The 27,009-nt window shown below is 36.3% G+C and overlaps 1 protein-coding gene across 1 annotated transcript in view; it reads left to right on the top strand.

Annotated features, from left to right (window-relative positions):
- The window catches only part of tasora (transcription activation suppressor a), a 118,043-nt gene that overhangs the window by 21,051 nt on the left and 69,983 nt on the right, over positions 1–27,009 (top strand). The window contains exons 2-4 of the mRNA XM_065259366.2: positions 7,811–7,956; positions 19,041–19,133; positions 26,685–26,757. Coding sequence (XP_065115438.1) covers positions 7,811–7,956; positions 19,041–19,133; positions 26,685–26,757 — 312 coding nt within the window. The remainder of the gene's footprint in view (positions 1–7,810; positions 7,957–19,040; positions 19,134–26,684; positions 26,758–27,009) is intronic.

Raw genomic sequence — 27,009 nt, forward strand, 5'->3', positions numbered from 1 at the left:
GAATAAACAGATCTGTGTAGTGCTGTGACGGATCTCAGTAGATCTGTGTACGGATCACGACGTAAGGTTCGGCTCGCATGAGATTCGTGGATTAAAACGCAAATTTAAATGGGAAGTTTATCATTTGCACGTTTATCAAAGCCTTGCAAATGTTAACATTCAAGTGATTGTAAACAATTTAACTTCAAAAGGGCGCTAAAGCAAGCAGCTTTCTGTACGCACGTACGCACATAAGGTTGAATGTGTCCGGTCCAGCTCCAGTCAGACGTGATCATCCCTATGCCATTCAAAGATCAGGGCCCGTATCCCTAAAGAATCTTAATGCAAAAAGTAGCTCCTAGTGACGCAATTCTAAGAAAATTCTTAGAAATGTGGGCGTTTACTCTTAAAATGAAAGAAAAAATCCTAGTTAAGAAAAAAGTAATTCAGAAAGCATCTTAACCCTTAAAAGAGGTCTTAAAGGTGCCCTTCCTCTGTCGTTTTTATTGTTTTATACTGGTGTCTGAGGTCTACTCATGACGTTTGCATGGTTTTTACATCCAAAAACATCAAAAGCAATAAGTATTAGGCCATTTTGTACCCTGATTTTGAAGCTGGTTAGAGAAATTATCCGTTTTAATGGGCGGGCTGCATTGACGACTTGGAAGTAAACGCCCACTGCTATGATTGGATAACAGTTTTTCGTTCAAACTAACTTTCAATTTAATCTCATGTGTAATCAGTTAAATGTTAAGTGAGTGTCTTAAGACACAGTGTCTTTCTTACACACGCATATTTTATCATAAACCCTTTTGACACACACACACGCGTGTCTTTTATCGTAAACCCATGCACAAAAACACACACACAAACACACACACACGTGTCTTTTATCGTAAACCCTTTCAATGCGCGTGTAGCTGCGCACGCACGCACACACACACACACACACACACACACACACACGTCTTTTACATAAACCCTTCGATGCGCGTGTTACGAACGCACAAACACCCACACACACGTGTCTTTTATTACATTTGATGCGTGTGCATCATGAATTCGCGTGAATCGCGTCCCTCTGAAGAGAAATCCTGGCCGCAACTGATAGTGACACATACTACTAAAGTGTTTTACTCACACAAACACGCGTGTCTTTTATCATAAACCCTTTCAAAGCGTGTGCAGCATGAATTCGCGTCCTTCGGAAGAAAAAACACCGGCCGCCACAGTGACACATACTACTAAAGTGTTTTACTCACACAAACACGCGTGTCTTTTATCATAAACCCTTTTAAAGCTTGTGCAGCATGAATTCGCGTCCCTCGGAAGAGAAAACACCGGCCGCCACAGTGACACATAGTACTAAAGTGTTTTACTCACATAAGCTGCGCCATTCTGTCCAGATCCAATATTGATAGAGGAGCATTGCTTTTTAATCGCAGTCTCTCTTCAAATCCAGCGTTCTTCTGAACATCCAAACATGTAGCAACTGTTATAATTCCATCGTTTAATAGGAATGATGTCTCTCAACAAAAACAATGGCCCGAATATGGTACGGTTCACGTTTAGCCATCCTTGCTGTAACTTATGAAAACTATTGAGAGAGATATGCGTCTTTATTACATGCGATAAATTAAATGATCTGAGAGAAATAAAACTATTTGAAAGAAAGAAAAAGTTATCACACTGATAGCAAAGAAGCATTTCATGAGAAAAAAAAGAATATTTGAGAGAAAAAGTTTTCATACCAATAGCAAAAAAGAATAATATTTGAGACAAAAAAAAAGTTTTGAGAGAAAGTATTTTCTCATGATAGAATATAAAAAATATAAATTATATATATATAACTCAATTTTTATGTATTATAATATATATATATCAGGGTTTCCCGCAGAAAATGTGTTAGTTAAGGTGGTAGGGTTGTGCGGGTGGGTGGGGCCAGGGGCATGTCAATCAAAGGGGCGTACGCGTCATGATGATGAAATTTTTATTTTAAACACTCAAAAAAAGTGTAGTTTTTTTGGACAAACTAATTAAGGTGGTAGGGTTTCCCAGCTTAGGTGGGCCGCCCGAACTGAAAAGTGCTGCGGGAATCCCTGTATATATTATAGGTAAATATACCTGCAATTTCAAATTGATTGCTTATAATAGATCCATTTATTACTCTTTTTCTTCCTTCTTGGACAACCAACTAATCACAGTCTTCAAAAGATAGTGTCACACTTAGCAACGGGGTCAACCACACCTCCTCACTAAGATAGGATTTTCTATCCATTCCTTGCTCAGAGTTCACTGAAAATGTTCTGGAATCAGTTCTAAGCTGAAACTCCTGGCAAGGGAATTTAAGGTTAAGTTATGAGCTCTCTGAGAGGATTCTCAGAACCTTAAGGGATACGGGCCCAGAACTCTTGATGTGTAAACTTTAGAGAGAGTTGCGCTACTTAGAGTGTCTCGTACTGTTGTCCGTTAAAATACATTTGGCGAATAGAGTAATGAAAAACAACATACAGGGCTCCAGACTAACTTTTTTCACTAGGAGCACAGTGGCCCCCAACTGAAAATTTTAGGGGCGCAACCAGAAAATTTAGGGGCACACACCGTAAATCAACATGCTAACCAAATATTCACATTTCTACTAATTTCCACTGTATTACTAATAAATACTTTAATGATAGATGCAGAAAGTACAATGTGTTTTTTCAAATTCAGTAACACACTTTATTGTGCACTTTTGGAAAAAAAGGTCAAATTTACTGGTTGCACATGTGCGACTGGATGTAAAATTCAGTGGCACACTCTCAAATTTTAGGGGCAAAATGCCACTATTTGGGGGCAGTCTGGAGCCCTGACATAACGTTTTTATGTGGAGCGACTTTATGCTGTTGTTGAATTCGCCACCCGTCTGTGTGTGCGCATGCGTTTAAATGCATTCAAAAGTGCATGTATGGAGAGACGCGTTTCAAAAACCTAGTGAACATAAAATCTTTCTGTTCTTGACAGGGCGCATACTAGGGATGCAACGATTAACCGGTTTCACTATTAACTGTGCTTTAAAATGTCACGGTTAAGTAACCGTAACCCCGGATTTCCACCGACTGCGGAATGGCTGCGGATCCGTTGCGGAACGGCGGCGGAGTCAATCGGTTTCCATTCAAGTCAATGTGTGTATTTCCACTGACTGCGCTCCGAATCCGTCACAGCTCCGGCCATCCGCAGTCCTCTGGCACAAATACGCAGAGCTTCTATTTTTGACGGATGCCGGACAGCTCTGCAGGGCGGAGCCATGACATTATCACTGATCATACCTGAATTCGCGAGAACTCGTGTTTTTTTTTTATTAAATCTTTGCAATACAAACATTACAAACACACACAAATAAAGTCATTAATACAGAAACAAACAAATAATAGACAGGAACCGAGCCAGGGGGAGTTTCAAATAAATACATTAAAGATAGAGCATAAATAAATGTTTTAGCAGCCTTCTTAATTTATGAATTTTGGATGGATTTGATGTACTGCTCTGTCTACGCGAGATCTCGTGTTGTGATCTGGGCTGGTTTGTTAAAACGTCATAATTGAACGGCATAATGGGCAGAGACAGAACTAGGTAATGCGCGATCATCACGTGAATTTGCGAGACCTCATGGGTCCTCGTCACTTCAGCACGCAGCCGCTCTGCAACAAATACGAAACTGGTGGGTATTGACGGACGGCGGAGTGCGGAGTCGTAATGCAGCGGAGCTGATCTGCAGCCGCTCCGCAGTCGGTGGAAATACGGTGTAAAGCCTCCGCTACACCGCGTGTTTTTGTTTCACACACGCACACACAAACCAGATCCACGAACCACCAAGAGGCGCGTGCGGCGTGCGACATGCTCGTTAGCGCACTGTATCACAAAGCTCCGCGTTCAAAAGAATATGTGCGCGTGACACGTCTCTTGGTTGTTTGTGCATCGGTGTGTGTGTGTGTGTGTGTGTGTGTGTGTGTGTGTGTGTGCGTGCGTGCCTTCACGGGTGCGTGAAAGAGCCACACTCCAATCAGTCTGTGCAGTATTAAAAACCTTCTCCTCGTGGATTAAATATGGGCAGGGCTCCTGGTGGTCTGACTGCATTTAATAACGTTGAATTATTTTAACGCGTTAATGATTTATGAATTAATAGCATGAGTTAACACGTTAATGCTGCCAGTCCAAAATGACTCGCAGTACCCAGTCCAGGATGACCCTGTGTTATTATTCGTTTTGAGAGGCTCTTATCATTTTACTAATACTTCAAACAAATCTAAATAATATACATTTATTCAGTCCAAATATAAAATTACATTTATTCCAAAGATCATTAAAATGAATAGCCTACAGGTTTCCAAAGGCACCTATACTGTTTAAGTCAAAGCCTGCTAGGTTATTATTATTATCATTTGTCCAAGAATTGGACTTATACATTAATGTTGTTAAATAAATGAGTCCATAATAACCGTACAACCGTGATTATTTACAGACTATAACCGTACCATCAAAATCTATAATCGTTGCATCCCTAGTGCATACATACAAAGTGATCTCCACTGTTTTTTTTTTCTAATAAAAACATTTGTTTATGTCTTAAGTGTATCTTCAATGACAATGATAACTTCTTGCATTCATTGATATAAATGTAGCAATGTGGAATAATTTAAAAAACAGGATACAACGCATCGAGATGCATCATGATGCATCGTGACACATTGAATCGAATAATTAACATAATAATCAAAGTCGAATCGAGGAACCAGTGAATCTGAATGACCTATTTTTTTACATGCTTGCAGAGACAGGCTTACCAAAACAAACAACAGGGTTGCTCTTTTTTACGTTTTCTGGGTTGGTAGAAGCACTGTGTTATAGGGGTGGAAATCGCTTGGACCCTCATGAATCGATTCAGAATCGATTCTTAGGGTCCCAATTAGATTCAGAATCGATTCTTGACGTCATTACGTCACATTTGCGCTCAAAGCTAGGTTAATGTTTGCGCTTTTGCTACTAATCTCTGAACTGTCATATACTGTTCTTAAATGCAACTAAGGGATAAATAATGTAATTCTTATATACATATATGTCCTGTTTCTGTTGTAAGACATTAAAACTAGTAAAATTTTTGTAAACTAACATTTAAGAATCGATTCTTGACTTTTGTGAATCGATTCAGAATCGGCCACGTCCAAATTGCGATTAATCTAAGAATCGATTTTTTTGTCCCATCCCTACTGTGTTCCCAATTACAGCACTTAAACAAGAAAAAATGTTTAATTTAAGATTTAATTTAATGTTTATTTAAATGTCCCCTTTAACCCTCTGGGGTCCGACCATTTTGGGACACTGTCAGAGGTTCTGAAATGCTTTTACATTTGGTCTTTTTCAGTTGCTTTAAAACATAATAATGGCAAGTGTCTCATACCACTTCAGCAAAAACTGGGCTAAAATATTATATGAGCTACATGTATACGTACATGTTTGTATTTTTGAGAGAAAAAGGTTTATGCGTGGTTTTAAAAAAAGCAAAAATTTTAAGTCACTGATATAAGTCCACAAAACCCATACTAAACATGTTTTAACAAGACTTTCCTAAACAGAATCTAGTAGTCTAGAGAAATTGTAAGACACTTTTTGTTTAGAAGGGCCGTGTAAGGGACCAAGCAGCCAGAGGCAAAAAAGAACACAGGTTTTCCAAACAAAGAAGGTTTATTCAAGGTCAAACCCATAAACATTTTTTAATTAAATTTGAATAAAGAAATCCAAATCTGTGTTAACATAAACTAAGCAAACAAACTTAACACAAGAGTTCAAACCATCATACATTCCCCCCAGCTAATTTCCAACATGGAATACTCCAGGAACTTAAAAGACGGTTGTTGTTGCCAGCCGGTCCTCTATAGACACAGACTTCCACAGGCATTCCACACAGCACTAAGCAGCGACAAGTCTCCACTCCTCATACAGGTAACTTAAACTCAAAGAAATAAATATTAGCAAAAAGGAAATAAACCACTAACTAGAAAGTGTGCACCCAAACTGGTGGTAAGAAAGAATGCAAATGAAAAATAAACTTAAACAAAACTACTGTCTCTGTCATTTTCATTTATGGTCCTATAGTATGAAGTGATCTGTAACAAATATTGCATTAAATACTAAAGAAACAAATGATGTAAACAGAAATGTGAATGTAGTGTCATGTAGTTACCGCTCTAATGTGTGGCTGCATCAATGGCCATCACAGGCCGTATGCGAGTAGGATTGATTGACAGCTAGCAAACAATGAGCTGCATAATGAGGCAGTAATGTGAGAGGGAACTACAGTAAAGAATGTGAGGACAAATAAATACATGTTTGTTTGAGGTTTATTAAGAAGTTAACAATATAATCAAAATAGAAATGAAGGTCAGTAGGACATTTTCAGTTTATTTGGAAACGAACCCTATTCAAAAACTTCATGTGGCTCATGTTACCATATAACTTTATGTCCAAAAAGTGTGAATATGTTTTTCCACTTCATAGTTTTGTACTGATGAGAGGGATGCAGACTTGTATGAGAGTTATGAACAACTGTTAGCATAAATTGTCCACAGAAATACCCTAACATACATAAACTAAATTAGTATCTCAGATAAACATCTGCAATGATTAGTTATATAAAAAGCTGTTTTCAGATGACTGTTTTCAGATGCCCATCCCCTTATTGTCTAGCTTCTGTTTTAAAAGCGTTTCTGTAAGCGAGTATGAACTTTAAAAATCTATGTGCGCGAGCTCGCGTCTCCATGGAAACAACACGGCGCTCATAATAAAACGGTGTCGCGTGTAAAGCGCAATGTATGGAATGCATTGCATGTAAACAATGTCATATTACAGCAGATCCCGCAGTGCAGCATTACTCAAAGTTGCCATGAAGGATACGAAAGTGAATAACTGTGTCTAACACTGTACAGCATGTAACAATGAAATCCGCCATTACGTGATCACGCATACTCGTTTGTAAACAATGTGAAAGTTTTTCAATCCGAAGCGTGCAGTCTGCTAAGGTTGCTTATGTAGGATGAACTGCACAAGCCATAACATATTACATGATAGCAAATATAAATAAAGACAAATGACTTACAGTTTCTTCAGGAATATATCCTCCTCCATTGCGTCTTCCATTGTTCTTCTTCTTAGGTAACGTTAAAGATAAATGCTTCTCTTCCTCAATGTCCAGACATAAATGAAGATATTCCTTTCGTGAGCGTGAAGTCATTTTATGAATGAACAAATTTAAATATGACCTTGTTGCATAAAATGTATTATTAATTTTGCTAGAGCATTTATTTCATGGAACAGCACTTAGAAATGAAATCTAAAACCTTCAACCTTTCTAATGATATATGGCATGACAAGTTTAATAACCTTCTTCATCAGTATAATGTATTGTAAACTTAATAGTTTGTAAACAAAAACGCGTCTGTACCACGCACGGGCCCGTCCGCTTTAACAGGTTAAGCCAGGAGCATGTGGCCATATATTATGCACTGTAGCTTGATTTTTACAATCTCTTTGTAAAAGCTGATCATGGATACATTTGACCTGTTTACTATCTAAAAAGTCTACACCCCTAGCTGACATGATCCCTTACATACATGCAAGCTGACATGCATAATCAACATAATTAACATCTTAACATATCTATCTATCTAAAAGCAACTACATGTTATTGTCGCATGGTCTTGCCCTTTCATTTGGATGCCTTATTAGGGTAACTGGAATTATTCTGTAAATATGAGAAATGTAGTTATGCTCTGTTGGTTTTTCTCTCTGTTCACAGATTTGTTTCAGCATGTGTCTACAGACTCAAGAGAGTTTTCTGACATACTGCAGATCCTTACGTCCTGTTACAAGGATTCCTTATCGATGGGGACATTTGTGTACTCCAAACCACGCCTTGTACACAATGAAACACTGGAGAAAGATGTGAGTGCTTTAATAATTTTTGTTATCTTTATATTACAGTTGTAAAGATTTATTTATGATTTTGTCTGTTTTAAATGCTATTAAGTATCTTAGGACTTTAGTTTGAAGTAATTTAGGGTTCTGTTAGAGGTGGACAATATTTCAATATATCTCGCGGTATAATATTTTTTAATAACAGTGATATGGTTTCTAAACGCATTTCCGGTATTTCGATAGACATTACAGTGTCCCGTGGCCGTTCACATGTCACGTGTAAAAACCTTAAAACTTAAACGCGGGTCAAGGCGGAACTTCCTTATAAAACGCGTGGCGTCTTTTGAATTTAAGCAACCATGACCCGCAATCTCCGGGACGAGCAAATGGAATGCGTATTTAAATCGCTCATCTTTACCTCACGTCAAATCATATCATTGTCACCATGCGATCAATTAATCTATTCGGGACTTTGGAGTGTTTGCCCAGAGAAGAGCTGTCACTCAGAAGTACGAGAAGGAGGTGCGGGTTTAAGTTCGCGTCAAGTCACAGCTTCCAATGACGACACCATATAGGGAGGGAGAACAGGAGATGTAAGGATTCAATGCACACAAACTTAATTACTGGTGAGAAAAAATAGGCTTAAGCCATAAGGTGCCATGGTTAGAAAAGGGTAAAGATGAGGAGAAAAGATAAGTATGTGTGCTGCTGTGTCACCTGGTTATGAGTAATATGTATAATATAATTAAGTGTCTATTATCAAATATATCACTATCTAGCTTGCTAAGCAATTACAAGTAGATCAGTAATTTTTATTTTTCTTACAGTATGTAACATTAAATTCTACCATTGAAAAGTTTTAAGGTCACATTGACTTATAATTTTCTCCACAAATGACTATAATAGCAAATTTATATCAAAACTATGGACTAACACAGATGGAACTATGAAAGTCAAAAGTGTGACTGAAGAAATCAATAATATATCAAAACACAACCTGGTGGCAAAAAATGCATAATGGTTTATAAATGTAAAATAAATAATTGTGCTTTTTAATGTTAAAATAGCTCTTTGTCCCTCCTATGATGTCGATCTCAGAAATTTGAATTTGAGACCCCTGCATTACAGGATTTAACACTGACTGACATTCAGGGTGCACCTATAATATTATTAAACTGAGCCTGAAAGTCTGTTTTACTGGACAGTGATTTCACTTTTTTTTGTATGAAGACTAAACACGAATTAAAGGTGAACATTAATGTATTTATCCCTTTTTTTATTTTAAATATGATATAGTTTTATAGGATGTTTCATTGGCAAATTTATTTTTTCAGATGTTTGTTTTTGGTTCAGACCTCCATTGCAGGCATTCTTGGCAGGTTTTTTTTAGGCTTTATTAATATGCATACCGTTATCGGATTTATACCGTATCGACCGAAATTAAGAAGTATACAAATTTTGGCCATATCGTCTAGCCCTAGGTTCTGTATGAGTTTAATTTAAAGGATTACTCCACCCCAAAATTACTACTCATTATTTACTCACCCCCATGTCATCCAATATGTTTGTCTTTCTTATTTCAGCTGAACTCATTTAGAGTTATATAATAAATAATATCCTGTCTCTCTTCCTTGTGTTATTATGGCATTAACTGGGATCAGAGTGTCAGCTCAAAAAGTGCATCTATCTATTCATCATAAAAGTAATCCTTATGACTTTAGTAGGTTAATAAATGTCTTCTGAAACAAAACGATAGGTTTGTGAGAAAAGCAATTTGTATTTTGAGATAGTTACGATGTGTATGTAATGTAAACAGACAATAACAGTTGTGATGCCCGAAAAAAAAATTTGGGCAGAAAACCGATACAGAAAATTATGTATGTGCTTGGCCGAAAATGAATTTTAATAAAATATATTTTTAAATAGTTTTTGTGTAATATTATTAATATTGGACTTTTACATTTAATGAATGAGTTGGACCAACAAAAAGGTCCGGATCGGCCCATATACCCATCTTATGTATCGGATCGGCACATCCCTTCTAGAAAAATATTAGACACAATCATGAGTTTAGATTTAATTAAGTTTATACAGCTTTTTATGTTTACAAGTGCATTAATATTTCTATTATCTGCACATACAGATGAACCAGGCATCAGGGACTTATAAATATTGAAACAATTAAAAACAGTAAAAATTGAATTAATCACCAAATATGTTGCATAACCCAGCACTAACAATAATGACCTTGTGATTATAAATCAGACAGGGACTTTTCCTTATTTGTCTGAACCTGCTTGGACCCAGATAATTGCTGCTTGCATTTTTAATTGTATTTAAATAAGGGGGGGCAAAGGATCACAAAACTCACGGTTCGGATCACATTAGGGTTTTTGAGCCACGGATCGGATCATTTTTCGGATCAGCAAAAAAAATATATATATATGGTAAAAATCTAATAACAAATCAAGAAATTACAAACATTTATAAAAAAGAAAAAAGTTGCACATTATGTTAGGTCTAAAATCATTAGGTACAGAAATCAATTAAATAATACTGCATTTATTGTATTAATTAAATTATTATATTATAAATTAATTATTATTTTTTAAAGCTTCAGAAGTGATTTTCTCTTTGTCTTGGGTTGTTTGATTAACATTAATGAGACTGGATCTCTCTCACACAGAGGGCGAATTGCAAACGATGCAGCTTAAACAGCCGTCCCACATAAAAACGTTACGTTGTTTTTCATTGCTCTATTAGCCAAATGTATTTTAATACACTACAACAGTGATTCCCAACCCCCGGTCCCCGGACCGGTGCCGGTCCGTGGACCCTTTAGTACCGGGCCTTGAAATATTCCCAGAATTATATTTTTATAATAATAATAATAATTCTCTTTTTTAAATGCTATGACATGTTATGTTATTTAATCCAAAACATAAACAATAAATCAATTAAAATGTGTTTCTTTGAGCACCTTGCATCATGCTTAGCAACGCGTTGTATCTGAACGGACTACAAATTAAGCGCGGTGCACCTGAAGTGACAGAGAAGTATGTGGAGAGATGAGTGGGCCTCAGCAAACTTCAATGGCTATTTTCATTAGTTGATACATTGCCACCTAACATCACTGTCTGATGAGTTTGAGCTTTATTTTCCATCTGAAAAAGACCCAAGTAATGGCAAAGTATGGATGCACAACCCACGCCGAGTCCAAGGTAAATATATGCACATTACATATTCATATATAACGCCCGTATATTTTCTATTTAATTTCCAATTTGGCAAAATAGAAATTTCAGTAAATGCAGATTTTCAAACAATAATAGGATACTTTTTATATTTAATTAATTTAAAAATATTATTTTCACACTGTTGTGGACGCGCTCTTCCTGGAACAACTGAAAATAACAAATACCAATAAATTCACAACAATTTAGTAATGAAATAGTGTTTTCATCGTTATTATTAGCTGTGCATTGTTGTTTGAGGTGCATGCGTTTAATAGATACCAGTAAACTGAAGCATTGCTAGAGCTTTATTTAACGCAAAAAAAATGTATCCTGACCTAGATGATATTAATCAGATATATACAAAATAAACATAACATTACAAATTATATCTGCTCAAAATTAAGAGAATGCACAAGTGAATTCGAACTCAGTTATGTGCCATTCAGAATGCTCATGTTGTGGACGCGCTCTTCCTGGAGCAATGCGACACGGCAACTAAACCAAAATAATTCACAATGTTTTATTACAATATTGTTCTCTTTATATTGTTATTTAATATTACAGTCCCAATAGTCATTATTAGTCGTGTGCCATTTGAGGTGCGCGCGCTGAAGCTGCAGATCACCAGGTTACACTTTCTGCATTCATTTTTAACCAAATGCATCCTATCATGAGATAAATCAGATATAGAGATAGGCCTACACAAAATAAACACAATATTACAACTTACATTTGCACAAAACCAAAAGCTGGGAATGAAAACGCAAACTTATAGTCATGATGGTGTAAAATGATCCCAAACATAACTCCGGCATGCTCTGCAATGTTTTGAATGCGTATGTTTTTATTCACATTAAAATAGTTTTGTTCTCATTGGTCTGGTCTGGTATTTTTTGTTAAAAAAGGTTAAAGCTTCATCTCTGATTTAATACTTAAAAAAAATTATTGGCTGATTAGTGATTAGGCTGAACAGAAATTACTGTGTGTTTGATATTGTATTCTAAAACTGTCTGACTGTTGAAACTTGGCTCTTATTTTCATACAATTAGTCTTTTGTTGTCACCTGTTGGTAAGTGAAAACACTAAGTTGCTGTTGTAGTGATTGTCTTTAGTGGTTCGGAGGGCTATTTCATAAAACTAGATTTCAAAATAAGCCAGGCTTATTTTGTTAAGTCTGGCTTATTGCCTGTGGATTTCGTTTCATAAAACAAACTTGAACTAGTTCAACCCCGGTTACTATGGAAACTTATGCTTGGAAACTAGCCTGGTCCGGGGCAGGCTAACTGTCAGGCTAAGTCTCAGTTGTTGCTTAACTAGACTTCAACTAACAATGAACTGTAAATGCAATGATATTACAGTTGACTCTTTGACTTTTTAGTTTACTTTATTAACCACTATTAATCTAACAATTAAAGAAAATCAACTTATATATTAAATTTGATAAATTCTGTTACAATAAAAATTAATAATAATATATATATATATATATATATATATATATATATATATATATAAACCCTAATGGAGATTCAATCACAAAATTATTAACAGTGCCAGTCATAAACAGGGCTGTCTGGATTACTTTTTTTACTTAATGTTTGAAACCGCAGGTTATCAACTTATGAATAACAAACTTATTCAGAACAGTAACAAACAATAACGTGACAACTTAAACAGCAGCATGAGTAAGGCATATAGCCAAGCCCAAACGGAATTCGCGCCCGCAGATTTCGGCAAAAAACTCAGCGGAATTCCGCGGATTTAATGCCCGTCATTGACAAGCACACATATTACGCGCTTGCGCGTGTTTGTGAGGAGAAATCTCATTGACAACAAGCACCCATACATAGCCTATCACGCGGGTTTGTGAGCCGTCATTGACAAGTACATTAACCCTGCGCGTGCTGTTTCCTTGCCCGTTTTTAATGATAGAGAGCACACAAACCCTTTGATACTTGAGATGAAATTAAACTTAACGCTGAGTAAAGCAGCTCTCACTTGACTCTGTCGTCTATGTGACGCGCGACAGTCAGCACATGATAATTTCAAATCCGTTTACAAGACAAATGTTGTTGTTTAATATAAAGTTTACATTGCGTGGTAAAAATGATGAAATTATCTTCATACATGCTAATTTCATAATGCGAACGTATTAACACAAGCTTTTTATTCTGCTATAATATTTAACACTAAAAACAATATGTCATTTTATATACAAACTATAATTCTATCTTGACATGCACATTAGGTTCATTTTGGTCCAATTTGATTCCCTCTCTTGCGCACAGTTGCCGTCGTCGGTCTCACTCTCAGCCTCCTTCCCATTACGAGGTGTTACTGTGAAAAATGCGCTAAACATGTCATTTTAAAAACCGGATGGTTTATTTAAAGTTCGAATACGGATATTTCACGTCATGTTCGAATGCATATTCGAATATCGAATAAAAAGTGACAGCCCTAATGTGTATGTGTATATGTGTATATGTGTATATATATATATATATATATGTATATGTATATATATGTATGTGTGTGTGTGTGTGTGTGTGTGTGTGTGTGTGTGTGTGTGTGTGTGTGTGTGTGTGTGTGTGTGTGTGTGTTTCATAATATGGGATGTTATAGGCCTATCAAATGTTGAATATAAATGATAATCTTAACTACCCCAATATAAGGATAATAGCCACAGCAGTAAAATTTGTATCTAAATTTAAGATGTATCTAAATCTACAATCAATTGCAATGTAGGCCGATAGATAGATAGATAGATAGATAGATAGATAGATAGATAGATAGATAGATAGATAGATAGATAGATAGATAGATAGATAGATAGATAGATAGATAGATAGATAGATAGATCTATATATACACATTTATATGTATATGTATGTACATACCTACATACATACATACATACATACATATACATACATATACATACATACATATACATAAAACAAATATATTATTCAGAAGAAGTGTAGTTGATTTAAGCATAATCATATGCTAGTAGTGTCTAATCTCATAATTTTAGCTGCCAAAGATGTTGACTGGTAATGAGGAGAGCACTGACATCTATCAGCAGCTTTACTCCTGCAGATGAACTGTTCTTGAAAGAAAAAAAATTTGGTCACTGAGAGACTGGTGGGTGAACAGCATCTGCATTTCAAGGAATAGGAGTACAAGGAATGATTGTGTAAAATGATATATGTTACACACACATTCATGACCAATGACATGTTACTCAAAACGTCTTTATCTTTACAGAATAAAACTATAAAATAACAGCCTCATGCAAAGCATTTAGGGAACCAGAAATCCCATGAACCTTTTTCTGTTGTTTCCTTCATATTTTGGTTCCCAGAATGCTTTGCATGAGGCTGTTATTTTATAGTTTTATTCTATAAATAAAAAGACTTGTTAATGTTTAATGTTCATTTAACTTTGAACAAACTGTTGCCCGTAAATAACATACATTTAAATCTAAAGTAAGTTACTGGCAAACAGCTTACAGTAATACTGTCATTTCTACAGATTTTTTTTAACAGTGTAGTGTTAGGTGTTGATAGATAAGAGTTTCATAAATGTTTTCAGGGTGAGGATCAGTTCAAGAGAGGCCTGAGGTATAAGCACATTTATACTGTAAGTCAAGTCCTACTTGTGTGGTGAACAATTATTGTCTGCAGCAAACTAACAATCTTCTCTGGGATCACAGGCAAAAAAAAAGAGTTTTAACTCATTACAACAAAATGCCAAGAGCATACCATCACATAATTATATTGTGTTCCTTCAGACATGCAGACACCATGAATATTTTTTTAAATTTCAAGAAAAATGTAACAACTAGAGAAATATACAAATACTGTAGATATTTAAAATAATGTGCATTTTTATGAACACCAAGCATAAAAAAATTCAATGACTGTACTTGACTTGTGTGTGTTGTATATTTAAATTAAATCTCATTTCTGTATGACAGACAATCTGAATTAAAATATATGTGTCTGTGTGTGTGTGTGTATATATATATATATATATTTTATTATGTAATTATTTATTCAGTTTCAATTTATCATTTTGGTAATTATAGGCAATACAAGCATAATGTAGGCCTAGGTACTTCACATTTTGGGGCTGTTTGCTGGACTTATCCTACTCCCAGAATAAAATGCATGTTTGAGCTGCCTTTATTCAAAAACACCTGGCCCTGAAAAATCTTAACACAAGGGTCTCCAACGTGGGCCCGCAGGCAGCAGGTAGCCTGCACAGAGTCTGTGAGGTGCCCGCCAAAGCACATTCTATTAATAGTTTCAATTGTAATATTTATTAAATGTTTTTATATTAGCTTGGCTTGGTGACATAACCCAGTCAGAGGTAGAGCACGTGTCTTCACAGAATGCGAGTGGTAATGTTTTGTATGAATGAAGGCTGCACAACTCGAAAATACGGAACAAATGACGTCCTGTGTCGATTCAAAATGACGCGCTTATTCTCAAATTCAGGATGACTTCAGAAACGTTTGGAAAATTGTAGCTTGTGTGGAAGCTACCTCACTACTTGGTCAAAAAAAGAGCTTAGCTACTGAAAAGCTATTTGATTTAGAAAGCAGCTAAGCTGTGTGTGTGTGTGTATATATATATATATATATATATACACACACAAACACATACACACATATATATCATACACACACACATACGTATATGTATATATATATACACACATTTATATATATTTTAATTCAGATTGTCTGTCATACAGAAAGGAGATTTAATTTAAATATACAACACACACAAGTCAAGTACAGTCATTGAATTTTTATATTTAAAAAGTACAGTATATAAAAAATACAGAAAAAGTAGAAACAAAATAAAGCCACATGAGCTTTCAGGGATTGAACCCGGGTCACTGAATGCGCTGTTGAGAGCACTAACCACTAGGCTGTCATTTCTGACGCTGTTTCAAACATTTTAAGTGATCCTTTTAAAATATGATAGTAGATTTTAATTTAGTTGATGCATGAAAGGATTTAATCCATAAGGACTTTCCAGCTATTTTATGGGTTTGTTTATTGCAGCAGTATTATAATTTTCAGTCAGTAGGAAATTTTTCATACATTTTTATCACAAATTACCGCTTCTCTTTAATTTTGATCGATTTGATCTACGCTCGACCTCTAGGGCTGCTTAAGAATAGCGTGTACGCGCAATTATCTTGACTAGAGAAATCTGGATCAAATTAGTTGGATTGCGTAAACTTCATTTACCTTTTTTGAAACCGCTTTAGCCTCGCCCCATTTGTTAGGTTAGTTCAAGTCAGGTTTGTAACTTTAATCCTCGCTTTTCCAAGCGAGTTTTATGAAATAGCCCTCTGGAGAGATTTGACAGGTAAAATGGACTGGTATTTACTAGAGTTGGGTCCGAGTCCACCTTTGTCTAGTACGAGTCAAGACCAAGTCCTTAAACATCAAGTCCGAGTCCAAAAGGGTCCGAGTTGGACTCAGGTCAGAGTTCTTAACTCTTTCACCGCCAGCGTTTTTAAAAAAAGTTGCCAGCCAGCGCCAGCGTTTTTCATTAGTTTCACCAAAGTTTAATGTCTTCCAGAAAATATTCTTCTTTAAATATATAAACATGCATGAAATGAAAGAACAGACCCTCTGCTTTCAAAAAAAAAAAACGTTTCATCCTACCTTTAGTGGTTCTTTTGTAATCAGCTTTTGAATATGGGTAGGTTTCTGCAAAAACACCACATTTTGAGCAAAAAGCAGAGATAATTCCATTTTTGTGACGGACTTTTCATAGAGATCCCATTCAGAGCGATCTTTAAAACAGACACGGACATGCAGCCACTTGCCATAGGGCAATACTTCCGGGTTTAAAAAGTTGCGGAAGGATAATAGCGGTATTGCGGAAAGACGGAAAATCTCGTCATTGGCGGGGAAGCGTTTTCTCTTAATTGACGAGATATCTCGTCAATGGCGGTGAAAGAGTTAAAGGCCGAGTCAAAGTCGAGTCCGCCCAAGTCCAGAAGTAATTAAATTGAAAAAAGATAAAAAATTTGTATTGTAAATGGCTACTTTCTATTAATACTTTAACCTTTCAACCCATTTAACCAATGGCAATATAAAAATGTAATAAACATACCTCTATTGCATCTTGTCATTGCCATTGAACATTTTTATTCTATGTCAACTAGTTTCCTATCAAAACTGATTTAAAAGAAAAGAAAGGAATATAGAGGTATCTTCTTTTTACCAAATGTCTAGCAAATAAATTCTCTATGATTTTCGTAAGCAAAACAAATTATTGCTGACTTTGAGGACATCATGCTAGCCACGTATTGATGTGTGTGATGTGTTTGTCTGCAAGTATGATGCGACTGGCTGCTGCCTGCCAGTGTGTTGCAGTAAAATAACAGGAGGGGAGACGGTCACGTACACACTGCATATTAATTCGGTTGTCACTTCACCTTTTAATGCTAAATCCTGTTCTGTACACACACACTTCAGTAATTTACACTATTTACATACAAAAAAGCCGAGGACCTGGGAACACTGCAAGACCGCTCGCTGTGAAGCAGCCTCACAAAAGAAGCGTACAATACACAACGCCGGGCGGAGGTTCATTGCAAAACACAATGCTGTTAGATTATTTTGGTCAAAGCTGTGAGTAATAAGCACGCGAGACAGCAGAACGTTGCTTCGGTTATCTCTGTGTCAATCATCACATTTTCGGGAGTGAGTCTTGTTCCATACAGACATGAAACGAACATTTAGGGGATTCACCCCAGCATTTAAATGCGACTGTCACTCTCTAAAGTTTGCAGTGTGTACGAGACGAGACATTAATTAATTTCTCATCTGAAGTTCATGCTGTTTTTAATGTTGCACATGACGTGGACTCGACTGTACTCGGGATATTTTCCGAGTCCAAAATGTCCAAGTCCGTGTCAAGTCCGAGTACAAATTCACCCGAGTGCGTGACAAGTCCGAGTTCATCCGAGTCCAAGTTCGAGTACCCCAACTCTAGTATTTACATACAATTTGCCATTACTGCTACCTGCTAGTGACTGAGTGCTGTGTAAGTTGGTTTTGAAGTAATTTAGACCTAATTGTATGGGAGAAAAGGGAAACATTTTGTGAACCGGTCTGAAAGTTTTAAAAGATTGGTATATTCATACAAGTATAGCCTTCGTTGCCACCTAGTTCATTATATGCAATTAAATGATAAGCTGTACTTTTTTTACACAGTGATATGTTTCAAACAATGCATCTTAAAATTGAGGCATTCAAATTGACAACTGGTCCCTGGAATTTTTTTTATGAATATGATGGTCCCTGGCAGAAAAAAGGTTGGGAGCCCCTGCACTACAGTATGAGAGAGAGAGTAGCGCAACTCTCTGAAGTTTACACATCAAGAGTTTTGATGTTTGAAGGATGATCACGTTGGACTCGAGCTGGACTTTACTTGCGTTTGTTCGTAAAGTTAACTGCTCACTTTAGTGCCTTTTTGCAGTTAAACGGTTTAAAATCACTTGAATGTTAACATTTGCAAACCTTTGAAACCCTTACAAATGGTAAACTTTCCCTATTTAAATTTGCGTATTAATCCGCAAATCACATGCAAGCCGAACCGTGGGTCATCAACTGCGATAAATGCTTTTTTTTGCGTCGTAGGCATGCTATGTTTTTAAGTAAAGCAGTTTTTTTGTCAAACATGTTGAAAAACTGATATCTTTATAGTATATTGTGTAGGAGTAAGACAAACTTGCCCAAGGTATAAGAAACAGTGCTATTACAAAATTATTAAATCTGGAGGGTAGAAGTGAGATTGTATATTGCAACAAAAATGATTTTGTGATGTTTTGAATGTTCAGTTCATAGAAAAAAGAAGACAACTAAAAGGGGATGGACGTACAGAGAAAGAGCTCTCTGAAAGTTTCTGTTTCCTGCTCTGTGATGCTCAGAAGGTAAAACCATTAGCCATTATTCCCATCACACCAGCCCACAGACACAAGCAGACTCACAATCAGTGCCATCAATTCACCTATAGCCAAAGTATGGCAGACTCCGGTGACGTCATTTAAGGTTTACTACCTTGACATGATAGTCCCATATTAATTCCTGAATTCTGACCCTATCATACATAAACACTTTTATTCTTAATAAACACTTGCTATTTTTACTTCACAAACATTTTCTTCATTTTTATTGAAAAGTAATGTGTTTTTGATGTGATATGTGATGGGGAAGAGTGAGATTTGCAAAAGGCGGATTTGAACCAGGTAGATTGGCTATGTTTACATGCACAAAACTTTGTCAATCTAACTGAATTTTATACGATTGAAGGTTACGACAATAGAGTTTACATGCACCCTAAACATTACAACTGATTAAAATGTTTGTTTACATTCTATATAATTCTAACCGAACGTCTGGGCAAGCGCACAGCCAGGGATGCCAGCCTTGCGTATCAAAAGCATCCCAATGGACATTTAAAACTATCTCAAAAGCCACCCAATGACAATTCACAGTCAAAATAACAATAACTAATGAACAAAAGTCCTTTCATCTTTAACCCACAGGAAACACCTCGTGGAGACAGTTTAAATGGTTGCGAGTTCACACTTTATCTCTGGATAGATGTACAAAGCTGAGTTGGAGAAAGTTGTTCTTAAGAAGTTTTCAGATATCGGCAATAAAAACTAAATTTTCAAAAGGCACAACGCTATTTTATTGCTATATATAGCATATAGCCTAATGTTATAAAAGTACACATAACGCTGCAGAATTTACAGTGCGTGACTCCATTGCCTTAATAATGCACGTTGCTGTTGCCTTGCTATTGTATGTTTCTGTGACGAGAATTATGTGAGACGTAAATATGAGAAAAATATAAGACGTGAACTTGAGCACAAATGTTCTGCGCATGTGCACAATGTATTAAAACGATCACGCGTTTACATCAGGGTGTCCGCGGGGTTTAAAAAGTATTTAAAAGTGATAAATCTAAATTGTCAAATTTAAGGCCATTAAAAGTGTTAAATGTGGTCCCAAAGGTATTATTTTTTTTTCAAATTAGGTATGATTTTTTCAGACTATCAGGTGTCCTATTCTGATTAAAATTCTATCTGCGTTCGCGTTAGTTCGTTTAAATATGGGCTATAGCATATCTGGGCACATAATCAAAGATCCTTCGTCTCTGGGATGTGATCAAAGCCTGGAGTGGAGCCAAATCACGTTCCTCTCTCCACTGTAAGCGTTCTGTAGTCACTACGCACCAGATCCACTCTGGGTTTTCTGACTGTATCACGTTAATCTGAGATAAAACTTTATTTCAGTTAGCATGGTCAAACTTATAATGCAAGAAGGCTCCGATGTTTTGAAGATCGATAAAGGTGTAAAAGACCAATGGAGATTGACTTGGCTTAGCAAAATGATAAAGATTGGCATGCCTTTCAGTTCGTGGGCTAGAAACAGCCAGGTAACTTGCGTGTCTTTGCACAGTATGACTAACGTTAGGGGTCCTGTATTTTGGGGGTAAATGATTTCTCACGTACGTGATCATCCGCGTCACGTTTTTTAATGCTATGCTGATCTAACCAGTGGCTGATACAACGGGTTTGTTAAACTCGTGGGTAAACTTTATGTGGCGCCACAAGAACCAAGAGGCAGATGACATCCAAATCCCGTGAGAGCAATTGATGAGGAACCATAAGAGGAGACTGCTTTTGAAATGCTCTCGTGGGACTTTGATGTCATCCACCTGTCGGTTCTTGCAGTTGCATTTGCGTGTGGTCACAAAAACGTAACATTTGTACATATATTTAAGCACGGCAGTTTAAAAACAAGTGATTTTAAGCCATTCAAACACAAACAACAGTGCTAAATGCGTCCGCTGTTTCTGTGACAAAGGAGCACACAAGCCACGCATTCGCAAGTATTTTTTCCGCTTTATTGGCCTTAAATAACACACATGCGTCAAAAATCCTGTGTTTGCAAATATCCTCATATAAACACGACCATTTAGGTCTTAGGAGAAAGTAACCAGAAATAAAATATCACATCAGCGCTGCCTCTATTGTAACATAATATTTTGTTGATTAAAGGTACTAGGGCTGTCACTTTTTATTCGATATTCGAATGTGCATTCGAACATGACGTGAAATATCCGTATTCGAACTATAAATAAACCATCCGGTTTTTTAAATGCCATGTGTAGCGCATTTTTTACAGTAACACCTCGTAATAGGAAGGAGACTGAGAGTGAGACCGACGACAGCAACTGTGCGCACGAGAGGGAATCAAATGGGACCAAAATGAACCTCATGTGCATGTCAAGATAGAATTACAGTTTGTATATAAAATGACATATTGTTTATTGTGTTAAATATTATAGCAGAATAAAAAGCTTGTGTTAATACGTTCGCATTATGAAATTAGCATGTATGAAGATAATTTCATCATTTTTACAACGCAATGTAAACTTTATACTAAACAACAACAGCATTTGTCTTGTAAACGGATTTGAAATGATCATGTGCTGACTGCTGCGCGTCACATTGACAGGGTCAAGTGAGATCTGCTTAACTAATCTAAAAGTTTAATTTCATCTCAAGTATCAAAGGGTTTGTGCTCTCTATCATTGAAAACGGGAAAGCAAACAGCACGCGCAGGGTTAATGTACTTGTGAATGACGGCTCACAAACGCGCGAAATAGGTTTTGTATGTGTGCTTGTTGTCAATGACAGTTCTGGTCACAAACACGCTCAAGCGCGGGATATGTGTGCTTGTCAATGACGGGCATTAAATCCGCGGAATTCTGCGGAGTTTTCTGCCGAAATCTGCGTGCGCGAATTGCGTTTGCGTCTGCTTATATACTCCTGCTGCTATTTAAGTTGTCACGTTATTGTTTGTAACTGTTCTGAATCATTTTTTTATATATATATAAGTTTGTTATTCATAAGTTGATAACCTGCTGTTTCAAACATTAAGTAAAAAAGTAATCCAGACAACCCTGTTTATGACTGTCACTGTTAATAATTTTGTGATTGAATCTCCATTACGGTGAGGTTTTTTTGATGCGCGTGGGGGGGGGACGCCTAGATATTCGAATATATTCGGATACATTGCATGATATTCGAAATCCGTTCGAATTTGATTTTTCTCAAAAGTGACAGCCCTGAAAGGTACAGTCATTCAATTAACAATTGTCACTATGGTTACAGACATCCTGGGTGAATTGTACACGAGTTTGACTCGAGTTACTCGTTCAGGGTTTATATTCATACATAACATTACTGTATTAGAGCTGTGACTGTAAGCTGTTGTGTGAAGAGAACAGACCCTGGATTATTCGTTTATGTGTACTGAATAATATGATATGAAAAAGTTGTTCACATTAGTAAATGCATTATTAGTCCATGGGCCCAGGCCAAAATTTTCACTAATCGGTACCACCCAAGGTGGCAAATTCTAGTTTGATTTTTGTTTTAAGTCCATATCTCTAGATGATATTTCAACATGATAACCTTTTGTAAGTGGTAGCTTTGTCACAGAAATCAGCCTTCAATGACACTAACTGTTGAGCCAAATAATTAAGTCATTTTACTTTATTTGAACAGAACATGTCATACAAAGAAAAACAAAATAATTCTACATTGTTCATGAACTTATTTGGTCATTGCAAACTGTTTCTGTTTATTCATCTTCGTCATCAGAGGTTTGTTGCAAAACAAGATAACTCCAATTTTTAACATTTTTGTCAAAACATGTTTATTATTATGTTATCATGTTATTATTTTGTTTTATGGTGCTACTTAGCTGTATTTTTTAAGTCATGAAGGTTTAAATCAAAACAAACCAACTGCAGTTGAAGTGATATTAATTGGAATTAGGGGTGTGACGGTCATTATATAACCGTGAGACCGACAGTTATAGTTGAACACCGTCATTAGAACTCTATAACCGCCAAAACCGTGTTATTAAAATATTTTTTAAAACATTTTTTATCATAAATAATTTTTTAATAATAATTAAAAACAACTGTTAACAGTCTGTGTTACACGTGCCCCTCACGTTCTCAGGCAGTGAAAAATACAGAGCGGAGCAGACACTGACAACTCGCTGACATACAGGACAGACCAGGTTACTTTTCGGTTACTTTTGAGATTAAACATATTAAACAAAGTCTCGCCTTTCAAATCATCTGTTCCTTCTAGTTAATTTATAGCATCAATTAAACATGAATGACCATGAGAACGAATGTTGTTTTAACCGCGGAAAGGCGTCAGTACACTCCGCTTTTCAAGTTCAAATCCTCCCATGCTAATCTACTAACTCTCTTGAACGCACATTCACTGCTAGTTGTCTTGCTGTTAATTTTAAAGAAACATAGAGCAAGTAGCCAATCAGTTTCTAGTTTATTCAAACGCCGGGTGAGCACTGTGCAGCGCGTCTGCGGAGAGCGTTTGCTGCGGGTGGCCATTGTGCTTTTACACCGGCTGCATTTAATAACAATCTCAAGTTCACATTACTTTCTTTTACCTGCATTTATGAGCAAAACCTCTTCAATACGCTTTTAATCCACATTGTTTTCGTGGTGTTCTGGTCCGTGTAATGACAGATATAGACACAAATACAGACATAAAAAGCCCAATGCACAAATCTCTTTCTCTGAAGATTATTAAAATAGATAATAGATAGAGGATTAATTTATGCTGGGCAGAGAGTGACAGCGCAGTCTTCTGGCAACAGTGTGTTTTTTTTAAATATTTCATTGCTTTCTGTTAAATTGTTCAAAGTTATTACTGTTTAAAACACACTTGGCATCACATTCATGATTTTATGGTAAAATGACACTTTCCCCTCAATCCACGAGCATTTAAACGAGCAAAACGCCCCCCCACCGACGGTTATGTGACGAACGGTCACATTTGACTCACGTCATAACCGCCATCACCAATTCTGAAACCGGCACACCCCTAATTGGAATGCACAACCAAAAAACGAGATTTCTGAAAAATTAAAAAACTGAGTTATCTCGTTTTGCAACGAAACTCTACATTTTCAACCAGTTTCATGACATCAGTATCCTCCTCCCTCTAATTGCTGCAGGGTTGTAGCTTGCACTTTTCTGTGCACTTAAATTTATTGGCTAGACAGGAACAGTCAGGAAGCTTGCAGGTCCGTGAACACTTGCAGGCCATAGGCTCCAGAACAGCCATTGGTGCTGGTGGTCACAGCATCCCGTCTAACATTAGCATACCTGTACAAATAAGTGGGAGATATTTCTCATCCATTTCAGTGAGGTGTCCAAATGTCTAGAAATGAACTATGCATATTTATTCTATTTTATTATTAGTTAAAGGAAAATTTTATTATTGTATCCTGTAGAAAGGAGGCATGATCAGTATCAATCATCTGTATAATTCTCCTGCATTGTAAATGGGAAGTACAATCTCTACTGCTTCAATGCTTCTCTTCTTGGTTTTGGGAATGCAAGGCAAAGCTCTGGTCTCAGCAGGATGATCAGCAGAAGGCTTTGTTTGCACAGCAATTCCATTCACTCTATGTGATGTCCCTTCACCACTGATTGTCTCCTCTAGTCTCTCTATATTGTCCCATGCCAATGTTGTGAACAGACCAGGCTTGATGTTTCGTGGTAGTGGGATGGCACTTAGTTGGATAATATACAATTTTCATATACAGTACATACTACATACATATTTTTTCAAATTGCTAGGTCATGGATTCTCCCACCCTCATGGTTCTGATATCACCAGATTACAGACAGTCTTGTCTATCCATATCTGAAATTATATCCCCCCACACCAATATCTTTTGAGATAAGATTTACAAATATAACAATTTAAAAGATACTTTCATTAATATGAAGCTTAATATAAAACTTATACAACCAATATCATGTCAAATGATGGCAGATCTGGACACCCCTGACTGTTCTGAAAAAATTAACATACAGCATGTATGGCTACCTCTTACATTAGACCTGCTGTGCAGATACTGTAGGACTATACTGTCAAAAATAATGATTGTCCCAAAAGATTAATAAAGCTACTCATTTAAAATGGTTATCATGTTTCAAAGTACTTATATGGACTCTACAAACAAACTGGTACCAAACATATTTTGCCACCTTAGGTGGTACCACATTCTGGCTTGGCCCATGGACTATATATAACATGAACAAACAATGAAAAATAAAGAGTATATAAGCATTCATTAATTCTTGTTTAAGTCATTACAGTAATTGATGGTAGTTCATGGTGCATTCACTAATGTTAACAGTTTCAACTTTGATTAAAAAAATTATTAGTAAATGCTAAAATAAATACATTTACAATTAATAAATAAATAAAAGATTCATTAAAGGTGGTGATAATCATGTTTTCTTTTTATATAGTGAGTTATTTAGCTGTTTCGCCTTAATCTGAAATGCCCTGCAAACTACAGCTACCTATAATATGCCACAGAAGACTTCAATATGGAATTTATGGCAAAAAAATCTCCCCTTTAAATGGTATTGGTCTCGCCTACATAAAGTGTTAGTTAAAGGAATATGACTTGGATTGAAAAACATTTCAGTCAGAAGAATTTTTTTCACTTTAATCATTGTCTATTCTTTTTTGTATGTTATATATGTCAAAATCTGTGTAGAAAGGTCGCTGATTAACACTTGCAATTCAGTGTCGTGATGGTTTTAAAAAATATTCTGAAGGTAGTAAAAAAGGTATTAAAAAGTAGTAAATTTAACTTAAGGATTGCTGTATATACCCTGTTACATGCATACTTTACTCCTGCTGATCGGATCACAGATCTGAGTTCACCACCCCCTTCAAAACTATCCAAATTTGCATTCGATCGACCTCAATCGTATTGATTAAGGTGTTTACATAAAGACTTTTTAATACGATTGACCCACCAATACGATTACAAACAGATTATTTGGTTGCATGTAAACATACCTACTGTGTTGAAAGCCAAGTCTATACATGCGAAGTGAATACATTCGCGTTCTTCTGTCAGTCTCTCTCTCTGTTTCATGCAGTGCATTAATCCTCATATTCTTAATCTATAGAGAAACAGACAAAACTATATTTTTATGCTTATATTGATGAAAGTGAATACAGTGGCATTGTTCTGTCAGTCTCTCGTACAGTGAATAATTGTTTATATTATTTATACTCTTTAGAGAAACTGATAAAATGACATGTTTATGCTTATATTGTGTATGGTTGAATTGTATATTCACGTTGTTCTGTCAGTCTTTCTCTGTCTTGTAGTGCATTAATCCTCATATTCTTTATAATTCAAAAAAAAAAAAAAACTTTGTTATATTGATGAAAGCAGCCACCCCCTGCCATACCCAATTGACGCCCCTGCTTCTTAATAGTGAACTTTTGCCAAACAAAACATATCTTATGTGGTTTTGCTGTAATAATATTTGCTCATGTTTAAAAGGTGGTGATGTTATTTGTCTGTTTTGTTGCCAATTGTAGATCTCAGCACTGTGTGAAAGCGGTCTGTTTGTTGGCAGCAGCTGGATGAATATGTTGGGCAATCCATCCAAAGGTGAAGTCACACAACATCTAGAATTATTATAAGACGCTGATGCTTGAGTCTTAGGACAAAGCAGACTACAGAAGTGAATAATAAATAAATCAACTGTTGTTGTTTTGTGTGAAATGTTTTCATTTTATAGACCCCTTCACGGTTCACGTCACAGGCGGTTCCCACTGTGCATGTCGGGGTCAGAAAAGTCATTACAGCAGATTGAGTTGCGTATTATTCGGTATCGTCAAAAATGCTTACTTGCGTCGTGGG

Source organism: Paramisgurnus dabryanus, chromosome 24, assembly GCF_030506205.2.
Source record: "Paramisgurnus dabryanus chromosome 24, PD_genome_1.1, whole genome shotgun sequence".
In the NCBI taxonomy this organism is placed as follows: domain Eukaryota; kingdom Metazoa; phylum Chordata; class Actinopteri; order Cypriniformes; family Cobitidae; genus Paramisgurnus; species Paramisgurnus dabryanus.